This window comes from Halichoeres trimaculatus, unplaced genomic scaffold (genome assembly GCF_033239565.1).
Source record: "Halichoeres trimaculatus isolate MK-OKI-2021-1 unplaced genomic scaffold, fHalTri1.1 fHalTri1_scaffold_8, whole genome shotgun sequence".
NCBI classification, from domain to species: domain Eukaryota; kingdom Metazoa; phylum Chordata; class Actinopteri; order Labriformes; family Labridae; genus Halichoeres; species Halichoeres trimaculatus.
The window spans coordinates 14119307-14133385 of NW_027437186.1; the positions used below are offsets into that span (position 1 = coordinate 14119307).

The window sequence follows — 14079 nt, forward strand, 5'->3', positions numbered from 1 at the left end:
CATTAAGACACTTCGTTACTGTTCCAGAGAGCCACTACAAATAGTTTAGCAACTTCTTCCATAAAAACAAAGATCACAGTAATTTCATATTGGTCCACCTGTTTTCGTTTGTAGCTGTTTTCTTTTAACAACCCCCTTCTGAGGTGTTTTCCATCCTGACCATTTGTTCCTCTTTCATCATTGTGAAGGGGTTGCCTCTCACTTTCTCTCTCCCTCTCTTTCATTCACTTTCTCTCTGTCTGCCTGTCTGTGTTGGTGTCTCTCACCCTGTCTATCTGTCCTCTAAACTCTCCCTCTCCTCCTGTCGGTGTGCCCTGACATCTCAGCCCACCTGTCTGTCTTCCTCTTGGTCTCTTTCTCTGTCTCCCTCCCTGCCTGTCAGCCTGTCACTCACTCCCTGCTCTAAAGCCCGTCTTCCCTCTCTCTCTCTCTCTCTCTCTGTCTCTCTGTCGCTGTGTTTGGTTGCTGTGGGTCTCTGTCAGGATTACACGGCGTCAGGTTGGCCAACATGGACGCTGATGGTGGGGAAACAAAATGTTCTTCTGAGCACAAAGCCGCTTTAATCCACTCTCCTCATCCCCCACAGCACAGCCTGATTACAGAGAGCTGGTCGCAGGCATTATGACAAACAGTTAAGAGAGAAAGACAGACAGAGCAGTATGCTGTGAGTTTATTGGCTTATTAGCTGACTCTCTGATTGACCTACTAACTGGCGAGCTGACCTTTTAACTTACCTGAGTGAAGGCCGGCTCATGAGCTCTTAGCCATCTTGCTGTCCAGATTGACGAAGTGAAAGCTTGATGGACTACCTGTGAACTGATTCAGTGACTCATTAACTGAATGCCTCTGTCATAAGCTGGTTAGCCTTCTTGATGATGATGATGACCATTTTGGAGCCTGTCTTTTTTCAGTAACCGTCACTTTGAGCAAGCACATATTGCATTGTTTATAGATTTCTCTTGACACATCTGAGCATCGTTAATACCATCACCTTGTTGGAGATCTCAGTCTATAGACTTCATGTTCCTCCTTGTGTTTGATGTTGCAAGTGTGGTTGTGGACGATAACTAACTCATGCAGGGTACTTTTTGATCTGAAGTTAGGTTTACAGTATTTGAGGTATCCACTGGCCCTCCCCATTGTCCCCAGGTTTATGATTGTCAATTTAACAACAGAGCGAATTGTATACTTGGGAAGATTAAAGTTGTCCATCCTTGAAGTACAAATGCCATGGTTTTTTAATCAAAGTCATCTCATTCACATTATTTTTAAATGCTGAGTGTCACCATTGATGCAGTACTACTTCAGTTGTTAACTATGTGGTTCGTTGGGGGCTGTATTTATAAGTCAGGATTGAGTGTGATGGAAATATATAAATTCTCATTTCTCATTATCGAGCAGCTTTTCTCTTCTTTTAGCAGCTGTTGGGTTTGAGCAACAGTTTTTCCCCGGTCTAATACAGCTGAGGTAGATTTTAACATTAAATGTTTTTCACAATGCTGAAACAATCAATGTTGATACCTTTGTGTCTGTTTTTCTTTACAGCTTTAACTGCCTACACATACCTCACCATCTTTGACCTCTTTAGGTGAGTGTGCTCCATCAAAGGAAAAAAAGAAACATTTATGGTGTGTTTAGGTGTTTCAGATATAACAGATTAAAGAATATTGTGTTTTAGACCACATTTTCATTTGACTTGAGATTTTCATCGAACCACAAAACATTATCGAATAACTTCCTTCCCTCCTGCTTCTCTTCCAGTTTGATCACCTGTCTCATCAGCTCCTGGGTCTCCATGAAGAAACCCAGTCAGGTCTACTCCTTTGGGTGAGTTAATTGTTATTAGTTCATTGCACAGACCTGTCTGTGGTAAAAAATACTTCAATTATTTTTAGTAACTTTAATGGAAGAATGCAAGATGTTTGTACCAGCAAAGCCTGACAGAACTCTGTCCCTTTTTATTTTATTGCTTTGGTGGTGGTGTCTCTATCTGTAACACTATCGTACAACACAAGTAACGTATGGAATGAGTGATCTTATAAGAGGTTAAATAGTCTTTGTAGTGCATATTTTCAGGCTTCACCTGATAAACTCCTGAATAAGTAAAACTTTTCTTGAATTTTTATTTAGAACTTAAAGTGAATAAAACCATTCATTCGTGGATTCACCTGAAAAGAAGCTTAAACCAAAGCAAAGAGGGTCTTTTGGGTTGATTGTGCAAGCTCTGTGGGAGGCAATAATTTCACTGATGTTCTCCAGGTGGCCTAAGATAAGGGCTGAATGATGAAACTTAAATGATAACTACTGCTTTATTCCTTTTCTCTATAGAAGTATAACAAATGTTTGATAAAAAGTCAGTATAAATAAATATGTAATTACACCCTCCAACCACCAGAAAGGAATACATCCAAAACACACTGATTTTAAATTGACACTTTTTACAGTAAGAATGAAAATCTTTAGAGCCTGGTGCAAAAAAAATTACTTGAGTTTTGAATGAGAGCTTTCAATACTCTTCAATCTTAATTTTAAACAGCCAAGACTAGTGACACAGTGATAGGCCAGCTAACACAGGTAACATCACACACCTTATCTACAAATAACATCACCTGTCAAAACACATCAATGAAACTATCAACTCTTTACTTAGTACCAGTAACTAAATATACTTAAGTGTGTGGGTCACGCGAGAGTACAGACAACAGTTCAGATGTGACACCACAGTAAATCTGGTTTCAGCCTCTGTGTGACCTTATGAGCACAATCAAACTGTATCTCACTGCAGACAGGGGGTTGGGCACTCAGCAGCTGAAACAGAAAGTCAGTCATTGGTTTCCATTTAAAGAATCCTGTTACTGATCTGAGCTAGCAAGTCAACTTCAGGTGGTTTGTGTCAGGTGAAGACACAGTAAACCATTTAAGACACAGCTCAAATGCATGAACTCAAATGTGGTGATATGAGGTGGAAACAGAGTGTGTGGTTTCCCAGCATCCCTTCAAGAGTGTATTTTGAGTTTTGTTACACAAACAACCTCAGTGAAACTGACAGTCATACATTTACAGCACGGAAAGCTTAATATTCTTGCCATGGGCTAAAACCCTCATTAAATAAAAGTAGTTGTCCAGAAGTTTGTCTTTTTTGATTTACCTGAACTCCAGTGTCTGTGTAGGTTGTATATTCTTTACATTCTCAAAACAGAGAGCAGTCTTCTCTTTTTTAACACTAAATGACTACATTAATGTGATGATTCATAAGAAAAGTATCCTTTGTATTTCCAGTTTCTAATAAAACAGATTAATTTTAGTTGCAGCAAACAGTGTAATTTTGTGTTCTGTTTTATTATACTGTTACATAAGCCATACAGATACTGTATACATTTATATTATTTATAAGAAACTGAAGCCATTCAGTTAAAGTTCTGCTTTTGTTTGCTTCAGTTGAACCCTGTGTAGTACACACACAAACACTCACACACAGCCCTGTAAACATGGTGTAGCAGAGACAGATGATTCTGTTGCTTTTTTGATGGTTCGAACCACTTATGAATACAGCCTTATTGCCAAACACAGCTTTTTTGATGTATGTGTGTCAGTGTGTGTGCTTTTAAGCTTAACTTAGCCACCATAATACTTTTGTTTGACAGTGTTTGTGTATGTTATTTGCCTGCTAGAAGCAGGACAGCAGTGCAGATTTCTCAGTTCATCTGTCAGGGCAGCTTCTGACTTTTTAAACCTTTCAAGAAGTGAGCCAGGCTGTCCAGGAATTAGTCTGATCCAGATCCATGTCCATCTCAGTTTCTTTCTTTGGCAACAGCTGTGTCACGTTACCGTCTGGCAAAAGTTCATTAGAGAATATTTTATATTTTGCATATTACTACAATAAAAAGTAAGCACAAATGAAGTATGAAGCACTCCTAAACGTTTAAATCCTGCACAGCCTGGGAGCCATAATTATCACGTCTTATCACTTTGAAAAGCAATGGCTTTACTTTATTTATTAATTTAGTGTTTCTTTCTTGATCCATTACTCATAAACAGGCTCTTTGAGTCTTTTTGTGACCCTGATGTATTAAACACTACTTTGAATCCAACACTTCAGAAAATCATGAAAAAATGAAGTCAGGAGCATCAAGTGTGTTACGCGGAATAAAGTGGAATTCGCACCATGAATCATTCTTCCATTTTCATTTTAATGAATTAAACTAGTAGTCATTTACAAATGCTCTTGTGCACTCACTCTACAAACTCCATCTGCGTCAGAAACCAGCAGACAGCAGGTCTTCTCTGTGGCGCCCATTTAAATTAACCACTGGCTGTTTGTAGTGAAGAGCTCGACATTTGACCCCACAGCATAGAGACAATCAGGTCAAACTGCGAGCACTAAGTGTTCATAGAGAGAAGGAGTGTGTGTGTGTGTGTGTGTGTGGCAAAAGCTTGTTAAGACATGGTCCCTTTTTCTAGACAGTGTGCGTTGGTGCTCTTGTGTGTGTTCGTTGGTTCGTGTGACTTACAGGGCGACTATTTGACCAACCACTGACCTCATAAGCAGACACCTATGGGTTAATAGGTTGTCTATGTTTACTGGGGATGGGGACTGGACACACACACACACACACACACACGCACACACACACACACACAAACGGGTTGTGCAAAGGTTAATCATAGATATCGTGTGTGGCTAAAGCCTTGTTGTAATCCTTTATTTATTTTTTAAATTTTTTATTTTTTCAACATATCACAATTAGACAACTTGAAAGCTAACACTGTAAAGATCAACAAAAAGCAGGTCCGTATTTATTTTGGCTTTCGAAATTCTAAATCTGATTATTGCTGGGCATTGACACTGAGCTAAAATGAAACATTTGTCAGACTTTTTTTTTAGACTTTTCAAACCTTTTCATAAACAAAGTTGCTTTATTGTGACCAGTGATGCCATTTGTAGAGTTTTAAAACTGTTGAAGAAAAATACTGGCCCCTGACTTCTTCATGTGTACATCTGCATTGTGCACATCCCCTCCCCCTGATCTAACCCTCAGCTTGGAAGGGGTGATGTGTCATGCAGAAATGTATAATGCACTTCACTTAGCACACACAAAAGCTCTCAGTTTAGAGGTTTTTATCTTCTGTAGAGCGACAGAACATCAGATCACTGATGGTCAGCATGAGGTTTAACCCCATAAGCCCAGCCGACCGCTCACTGAGACAAAGCGGCTCAACCTGGACAGACTGCCACAGGATCAACCCCCTGACCTTATGATGAGGTCAGGAGGTCGGCAACAGTTACAACTGTAGATTGCTGGTTTGTGTCTGCTTGTTGTTTTTTTTTCTTTTTGTATAATTCAAGTATCTCGTATGCATACTGTGGACCCTTCAAATCCACTGTTTATTGCTAGAAATGCATAACAAAAAAAAAATCTCAACTACTTAAGTAAGATTAGTAATTGAGTAATGCAACAGACATAAAGCCAGTTCCTTATGGTGAATTTAAGCTAATGCTACTTTTAAAGTGACACCAGAATAAAGTTGACAAGATTTCAGCATGTTGGTTCATTCTTCTTTTAATACATAATACCTTTAGACTGAGATGAGTGCAAGGTTATGTTTTTCTATGAACTAAAATCAGCAAACTTTTCATAGTCATGCTGACATGAAGGGAGTGTGTGACATTTTACCATCAGTAAACTGATCAAAACAGCCTGTTCTAAAAAATAGCACAAGATCCTCACGAGACTTGCAGATACAATGAGGTCATTACACAAAGATCTTGTAACTGGTTTGTGATTCATTGAAGGGATGGGCCTCAAACACCAAGTTCTGCCCATAGCCATGCCTCCTAAAGGCCTAAAGGAGTCTGGCCTATAAAAGGAAGAGGGTTTGTGGAGAAGGGAGCCTGAAAGAGACAACAGCTAAAATGGAAAAAAGCTTTTCTAAAACACCAGTGTTAGAGAAATTGGGATTTTTCCAGAGGCACTTGCCAATACAAGTTAGCTTGTAAGCTTACAGTTAGTGAGTGTGGTCTGGGTTTGGCAGGAGTTTCACTTCCCTCACTCAGGTTAACGTCACCTGTGTGATGTAGGCTGTACCCATGATGCATTATAATTTGTACATATATAACCAAAGCAATTTAAGAAAAAAACATCCCACTTAAATAAAAAAAAGTTATAGATTTATGGATGGTTCTGGTTTTAAATAAGTATGAAATTGTGAAATTATCCTAACCAAAAACTATGCCATTCGTCTCTCAGTTGTGCTCTTTTTAAACAGTTCATTAAGTGAATCTATGACCCAAATTATCCAGCACTTGGTCTACCAGGTGGTTTTGTTGTGTCAGAGTGTGTCCAGAGTAGTTTTTTTTTTAATTTTGTTGTTATTTATTTTATTTGTTTGTTTGTTTATTTATTTATTTATTTATTTATTTATTTATTTATTTTTTAACTTTTTATAGCAATATCTCTTTTTTCCTGTGTTTCTCTCCAGGTTTGAAAGGCTGGAGGTTCTGGCTGTTTTTGCCTCCACCGTTCTGATCCAACTGGGAGCGTTGTTCATCTTGAAGGAGAGGTGTGTGTTCAACCTCACTCATACACACACTAAAATACTTCTTCATACACACACAAAGCACTCAGAAACTATAAAAAAAAACAATTAACACAGAGTATCGCTTCTGGTTCTGTGTTTTTTAAAAGGTGTTGTCAGTAATTTGAGCCACATTATGATCTCATGTCTTTATCTTTGTCTGTGTCCTTGTTTTGAGTCTTTGTCTCACTCTGTCTCTTTGGATTAAAATTTCAATTATTCTTAGCATGACTCAGCACAGTCATTGGTTTATTATTTCCTGAGGGACACAAGAAAATATTTTCAGTCATTTTTTTCTCTTGTCTTTGTTTTTGTTCCTGCTAAATAATGTCACCTGATTTTTCGGTCTCCACTCAGGGTGCATGTTTTCCCCTTCTCAGCCTTTCAGTGAAAACAATGAAAAAAATGCAGTAATTGCACCCCGGGATATTCCAGCCACATCTGCAAGCTTTTTATGTTACCACAAAAGCTGTAATTACTTCTGATAATGAAAAGCAATCGTCACTCAAGGGTACTGTCTTTGAAAACGGCATCATTGTAAGCAGATCCTCTTCCTTTGATGCTTTTCATCTGGAATTTCTATGAAATTTGTCTCGTCAAATATTTGACGACTATGATTTTTCTTCACAACATTGGATCCATTAATAAATTTGTCAAAGGCCTCCATGCTGCTGACTACCACCGCCTTCATTCTACATTACAGTCTCAACTTCAAAAGTAACACTTATGTGTCCCTATACTGTATTTGTTGTAAAATTTACAACAGCTTATATTCTAAGGTGTAAAATTCACACAAAAAGCACACACTCTGTGTTTTGAACTTGCTGGGGAATTGTGTGTCTAAAGTAGTCAGCTGGAAACAATGTCTGTCACCATCTGAGAACACACACATGCATTAAAGGGATGGCCGTGCAGTTAGTCTTAAAGGGATGGGGCCTTAGTGTGTATGGGGGCGTGTGTGTGCACATGCATGTGAACTTTTGAATTTTTTAAGGCTGTGGGAAAGTCACTGCCTGGCTGTGTCAGTCTGTCTTACACACACACACACACACACACACACACACACACACACACACACACAAACACACGCGCACACACACACACACACACACACACACTCCAACACAAGCACACATACAGTTACCTCCAGGCGTCCTGTGTGGGGTTGTCTTGCGGTCAGTTCTCAGGCAAGGGAGGGGTATTTCCAATATTACAATGTGCACACACACACACACACAATGAAATGCAGGTCAAGCAACTGGCATATTGCCTGCCCACACTTGCTTTTGAAGATGAATGTCTGTCTCTGACTGCTTAACTCACAGTTGGCAGACACTTTAATGAACAAAGTGAGAGTAATGCTTTTTCTTCTGTTCATGAAAGTGTAAAATCAACACTTTGATTGTCAAACATATTTAAGGTCATCCTTAAAAAAGACTAGAAAGTTGAAACAGTTAAAGTTAAGGCCCTGCTCCTGGTTCTGTAAAGTCACTGGGAAATTGTCTTCTGGACCCGTGGTTGACTGTGACCAAAACAAAAAACAATAGGATTTTAACACAGCACTGCAAAAACTGAAATCTTCCTAAGTGATTTTGTCTTGTATCAGTGAAAAAATATCTTTTTAGACTTCATATTAGCTACATTTACTTGACCAATCCAAAAAGTGTCTTTCAAGACAAAAATTAGGTCTGAATTGCTTGAAACAAGTAAAATAATCTGCCAGCTGGGTAGGAGAAATGTGCTTGTCAAGACTAGAATAAAGTCTTAATACAAGTACATTTCTCTTACACCACTGGCAGATTTCTTTTTACTCATTACAAGCAATGCAGACCTCAGTTTTGTCTTTAAATAACTTGAAATAAGTCATTTTGCTGGACTGGTCAAGTGAATGTGGCTCATGTTAAGTGTAAAAAGATATTTTTACTGAAAATAAGACAAAAACACTTGGTAGGATTTCAATTTTTTTGCAGTAAGTTTACTTCTGTTTTTATCTGTTAAATATGGAATAAAGAAATGATTGTGTAGAGGAATTCTGAACAAAAATAATGAAAAATCCCCCAAAAGTAATGTGAATATTTGTAAAGTGTATGTTAAAACCTGGTTTGTTTTCTTATTACATGAATTCAAGCTCAAGCACTGAATGGTTCAGTCGTGTGTTCCCAAATATCACAAGACAGAGCTAGTTTTGGACCCATGACCTTTTACCACTTGTTACCCTCCACCGTATCCTCAGTTTCCTATGCACTGAAATATCTTTCCACACAGGCACAAACAGAACAGAGTTCAGAGATAAGCTTTTGATGTCTTTTGAAAACTAACTAAGCTGACCTTAGAGATCAGAACTTTGTATCAGTAGTTCATGAGTTTGACAGGATATGATGTGATACTGCATAATGTGATAAGTTCTTAGATAATGATACAATATAATGAAAACACATTTGAATTTGAATTAATCATAAATTAAGATTTTCCTCCTATCACTAAAAACGTGTCAGTGCTATTTTGAAGGCTTCCTTGAATGACCAAGAAAACTGACAGACAGACACACACAGGCACAAATTTTCAATGCCTCAGTGCGGCAGCAGCACAGCAGAGGAAGAGCGTGTGTGTCCTGTTTTGTCTCTGTTTGTTCACTCCTTGTCTCTTCCAGCTCATTTCAACTCATCTCTTTCTCTCTCCTTCTCCCTCTGTCTCACTCACAATAATAAAAAGATTCACACACACACACACACACACACACACACACACACACACACACACACACACACACACACACACACACACACACACACACACACACACACACACACACACACACACACACAGTGAGAGTAGTCCCACCTGGCCACTGTTGTTGACTGTGTTTGTGTCTGTTTTGTCAGTGTGGAGCGCTTCATGGAGCAGCCTGAGGTCCACACGTAAGTATTACACACACACACACACACACATACAGTCACACACACACACACACACACAAACACAGACACACACATAGATAAACAAACAAACAAATTCCCTTATTGCCTCCCAAAATAAAACAGACACAACATGATTCAGCCTCACACACATACACAACAGACACACATAATGCCAGCTGTTGTCTGAACAGAACATCCCCATCATGTGGGTCAGACAAACAGAGAAACAGACAAAATGACTCAATCACAGATTCCAAGAATCACAAGACTGATTGACAACATTTTTCACCTCTAATCTCTTCCGGTGACGTTTCGAACATGTGTCCGAACGAGCAGAGTTTGTCATCTTAACAGAGTCACTTTACAGAGACTTGACCGAAAACAAGCAACAAATTTAAAGAATAAAAACACTTTACAGTATCTGAGCAGACTTTGGATGGTTTGAGGCCTTTTCATAACACTCTCTGTGACAACACTCATTTGTTTCTGGTACAGAGTTTTCAAGCCCCTTGTTAGCACAATCCATTTTGGAACTGCTGAACTCAACCAAGCTCTGCTCGCGTTCAGATGAGTCAAAGACGCAAAGCTTACATGGACAAAACTCACAAGTTTATTAACTTTAAATAACTTTTTAGCTGATAGAGAAATGAACCATTCAGATCTAGGCTGCTGTTTCAGCCAGGCTGCAAACATGTTAATTTCTGTTGCAAACATCAGCCTTTTTTAGCTTGTTGTGTGTGGTTTCTGATTATTGTGCAGTCAGCCTCAAGGGGAATCTCAAAGAATTGTAGTTATCGGTACTTCTGCATAAGCTTCATATTTTTTGACAGACACCTGTTTAGATCTCACCTGATATTTTGTGAGGGATGTATTATCATAATGATCTGCACAGATAAAAAGTAAAACTTATTTCAAGTCTAACATTTCATAATTGGTTTGGTCTATAAAATGTGAATATCCTGAAATTTAAATTTACATCTATAATTCACTACACACAGCCGTAAATCCTAAATCTCTCCAGTATTTACGAAAACAAAAGAGAAATTAAAACAGCAAATCCTTAAATTGAAGAATCTGTCACAAGAAAATGTTCCATGTCTTTGCTTGGCTAGGGACTATTGTCTACTAATTATCTCTGCCAAGGAGGTTATGTTTTTGAGAGAGTTTGTCTTTTTTGTTTGTCTGTCTGTCTGTGAACAACATAACTCAAAAAGTAATAAACAGATCTTGTTGACATTTTCAGGAAATGTTCAAAATGGAATAAGGAAGAAGTGATTAAATTTTGGAGGTGATATGGATCACTGTCTGGAGCCAGGATTTTTTTTAAAGGATTCTTTATCATCCTGATATAGGGCCGTTTTCACCATAAGTGTATATAACTCCACCATAAATGGTCGGATTGCTTTGCAAAACAATACAAGACAAGGTCACCATCATTTCTGACAAATGTAAAAGTAGGATCCAGATCCTGGCAATATTCTGGATACTAAGATCTGGAATATGAAATATGTACTGGGTCATTACACTGGTAATTTTCAACACTGTCAGGTAACAAATTATTGTACAAACCTGCAACTTTAACCAAATTGTAGCAGACAGCCTGCTGAAAGGGAGTATAACATTAAAGTAGGACTAAAGTGTTGCGTGAGGATCACAATATGCTTGGTGGAGGTCTGTGTGCTGTTCTAGTTCGTAATTTAACCCACCATTGGAGCTGACTTTGCCCAAAATGAGAGCTCATATTTCTGCAGTGAAATATCAAGTGGGAGTTTATCCTGCTGTTTGTCAAAAAGTAGTGTCAGCACCTAAAGGCTCCTGCGTTTTAAAATGTTTTTCAGTTTTTTTAATTGGAAGGTAGAAACTTAATTATGCTTTAACCAGATTGTATCTGTCTTTCATTGATACTTTTCCTCCTGTTACCCGGCGACATCATTACTGAAGGGATAACACAAGCTCTCCTCCCTCTTTCCTTCCCCTCTCTTATCATCATCTCTCCATAATAAAACAGATTAGTGGCAACTTTTTTAACCTTAAACACAGGAAGACTTAAACCTGTCTCCAGTGACGAGATTACCCCCCTCGTTTCCCTCCTCTCAGCCCCCCTCACTTCACTCCCCTGCTCTCTCCCTTCCTCTCTGAATGGATGTGATTGGACGGCATGTGAGACAGACCCAAACCAGAGGGACAGGTGTCTGCTGGGTGCAGGGACACACACAAACACATTCTCCCTCTCTTTAATCTGTTCTTACAGGGAGGGTGGGGGTGAAGGGTAGTGTGGAGGGGGGGTCATCCAGTTACTGTGGCTCACTGTCGGGCAGCGTTTCGCCTCCTGCTGATTGTTTGGAACAATTTTTAGGCTCTTAAATGGATTGTCTCTTGTGATTAGTGTATTGAAGAGTCCAGCTGGATGTGTATGTGTGTATTTGTGTGTGTCTGTTTGTGTGTAAGCTTTCTTGCAAGAACAGTTCTCAGATCTTTCTCGAATGTGTCTCAGGTTGGCTGTTTTGCACCTTGTTAGCTTTGTTTCATTTCAGTCTGAAAAAGGCAAATTGTTGAATTTTTGCCTCAAGGTGCTTTACATTCACACAACAATATACACAAAAAGTGGGCCAGAAGCGTGGAGCAGAAGGGCAAAAGCTCGCTTGATCTTGACTGTGTAAGCGGGGCCTCACAATTCCTCTTTTTGGATTTTAAGCAGGAAGTGTCAGAAAAGTTACCAAAAAGTGGGCCGTCCCTATGTCGTTATGTCACTGCGAACAGGTCACACTCTGCAAAATGAATCAAAACTGACCAAAATGTTCAGTTAATAGAGCAATCCTGTGCTCTGGTAACTTTCTGACTGTCATAACAAAAGCTATTGAAACATGGAAAGACGAAGTTGTTAATGGACTGTTTTTAGCTAGCAGTCTTTCATATCTTCTTTAAATCTGATGATTTAAAGTATTTTTACATAACAAGTCACAATCGCCCTTTCACACCACATTCACTCACTAATGGCAGAAGCTGTTGTGGAAACAGCCAATCAGCATCACGTTTAAGGAAATAGACAGTGGTTGGGATTAAGTCCTAACTTTTTGATTGAGAGATGACACATTCTGCCACTTAGCCACGGCAACCCCACATAGTTCCCCAGGAATACAGCTTATCTTTTTATTATAGTGTTAAATTATACTCATCAGAAACTGTTTTTAAGGGAAATAACTGAATTTGTAAGAGACACCTTCTGCCGAGTGTCGCCAGTTGTCAGGATCATCATTTAAAACCATAATACCAGCTTTGAGATGCCACCTAATTTATCAGTTAACCGTTAAACAGTGAGTCTTGGGTTACCTTGGAGGAAAGAGGAGATTCAGTTCCTCATAAAATGAGCCTAAACAGCCATAAAAAAAATCAATGTAAGAAGTATAATGCTTATTTACAACCACTACTACTTCTACTGATTTCTTAAGTTGCTCAGCCATGTTTTCCCTTTAAATGGGACAACTACATTTTGAAATACATTTATTACATTGGTTTTATCATTAATGCTAATGATTCCCCCGTTTTCAGTTTGTAGCCCGTAAAATTTCAAAGTCAAAGTCCTGGCTGGTCATTTCAGGGAGCTTTGTATGGATGGAATTAATAAAAGATGTTTTGTGTTCTTAAACAAGTTGTTTGTTTAAACTTTGGAGAAAAAATACTTAAGTAAACTGTTTTTATAAAACTATTTTACAGAAGCTTCAGATCATTTATGGCTTTAGAAACTGGTTGCTATTGGAATACTGCATATGATATACTCCAGTATGTCTGGTAAAATGCTTAAAAAGTCAGACAGTTGTTCTTTTATCCTTGAACACTGGGAACAAAGGGGTTTTAGTCTCTGAAATTTTAGTACATTGCATTATTTAGACAGCTTTCAAAGGTTTAGTTCTCATTCTCACACAAGTTAACTGATTCCAATTTTATTCTCAAAAATAATGTATATCTTAGATTCTAGCTTCCTAAATTAGAAATTTATGTTTTCTGTCTTATACTTTGAAAATAGATTGATCATTTTTAAAAGGCTTGTGATGTGATTCTTAGCCCAGAAAAGTGAATTTATAGTTGTGATAAACATTTTTTCACTAGTTGTAAACATTCATAGTTTAAGGTATTAATTGAAATTATGGGTCGTGATATCCAATGTTTTTCTAGAGTTTTAATCCTTCTAAAATCAGACATCCCTGTTAATACTGTGTATTGAGTGTTCATGGGTTAAATTTTCAGCATTATTAACACTCTTTGTTTCTCCTTGCAGTGGCCGTCTGTTGGTGGGGACGTTCGTGGCTCTCTTCTTCAATCTGCTGACTTTGCTATCTGTCAGAAACAAACCCTTTGCTTACGTCTCTGAAGGTACAGTCACCCCCTCCCTGCCCTCTCAGTTAAATCCTGTTCCTATCAGGGTTTTTCATAAAGGCAGTCTGGATTTAGTTATTTTTGTGTCTTTTGGGTTTTCTACCCTGATCGGTTAGGATTTGGTAATCCACAGTGTCACTTGGGAGCAGCAACAATTTGGCTTTTGTTATATTTCAGGGATTACTGGAGTGAAATGAAATGCCTGCCCTCT

The 14079-nt window shown here is 38.5% G+C and overlaps 1 protein-coding gene across 1 annotated transcript in view; it reads left to right on the forward strand.

The window, feature by feature from the left end:
• slc30a6 (solute carrier family 30 member 6) overlaps positions 1–14079 on the forward strand; it is a 63198-nt gene that overhangs the window by 28485 nt on the left and 20634 nt on the right. The window contains exons 5-9 of the mRNA XM_074676493.1: positions 1546–1588; positions 1762–1827; positions 6481–6561; positions 9459–9494; positions 13771–13865. Of these exons, the coding sequence (XP_074532594.1) occupies positions 1546–1588; positions 1762–1827; positions 6481–6561; positions 9459–9494; positions 13771–13865 (321 nt within the window). The remainder of the gene's footprint in view (positions 1–1545; positions 1589–1761; positions 1828–6480; positions 6562–9458; positions 9495–13770; positions 13866–14079) is intronic.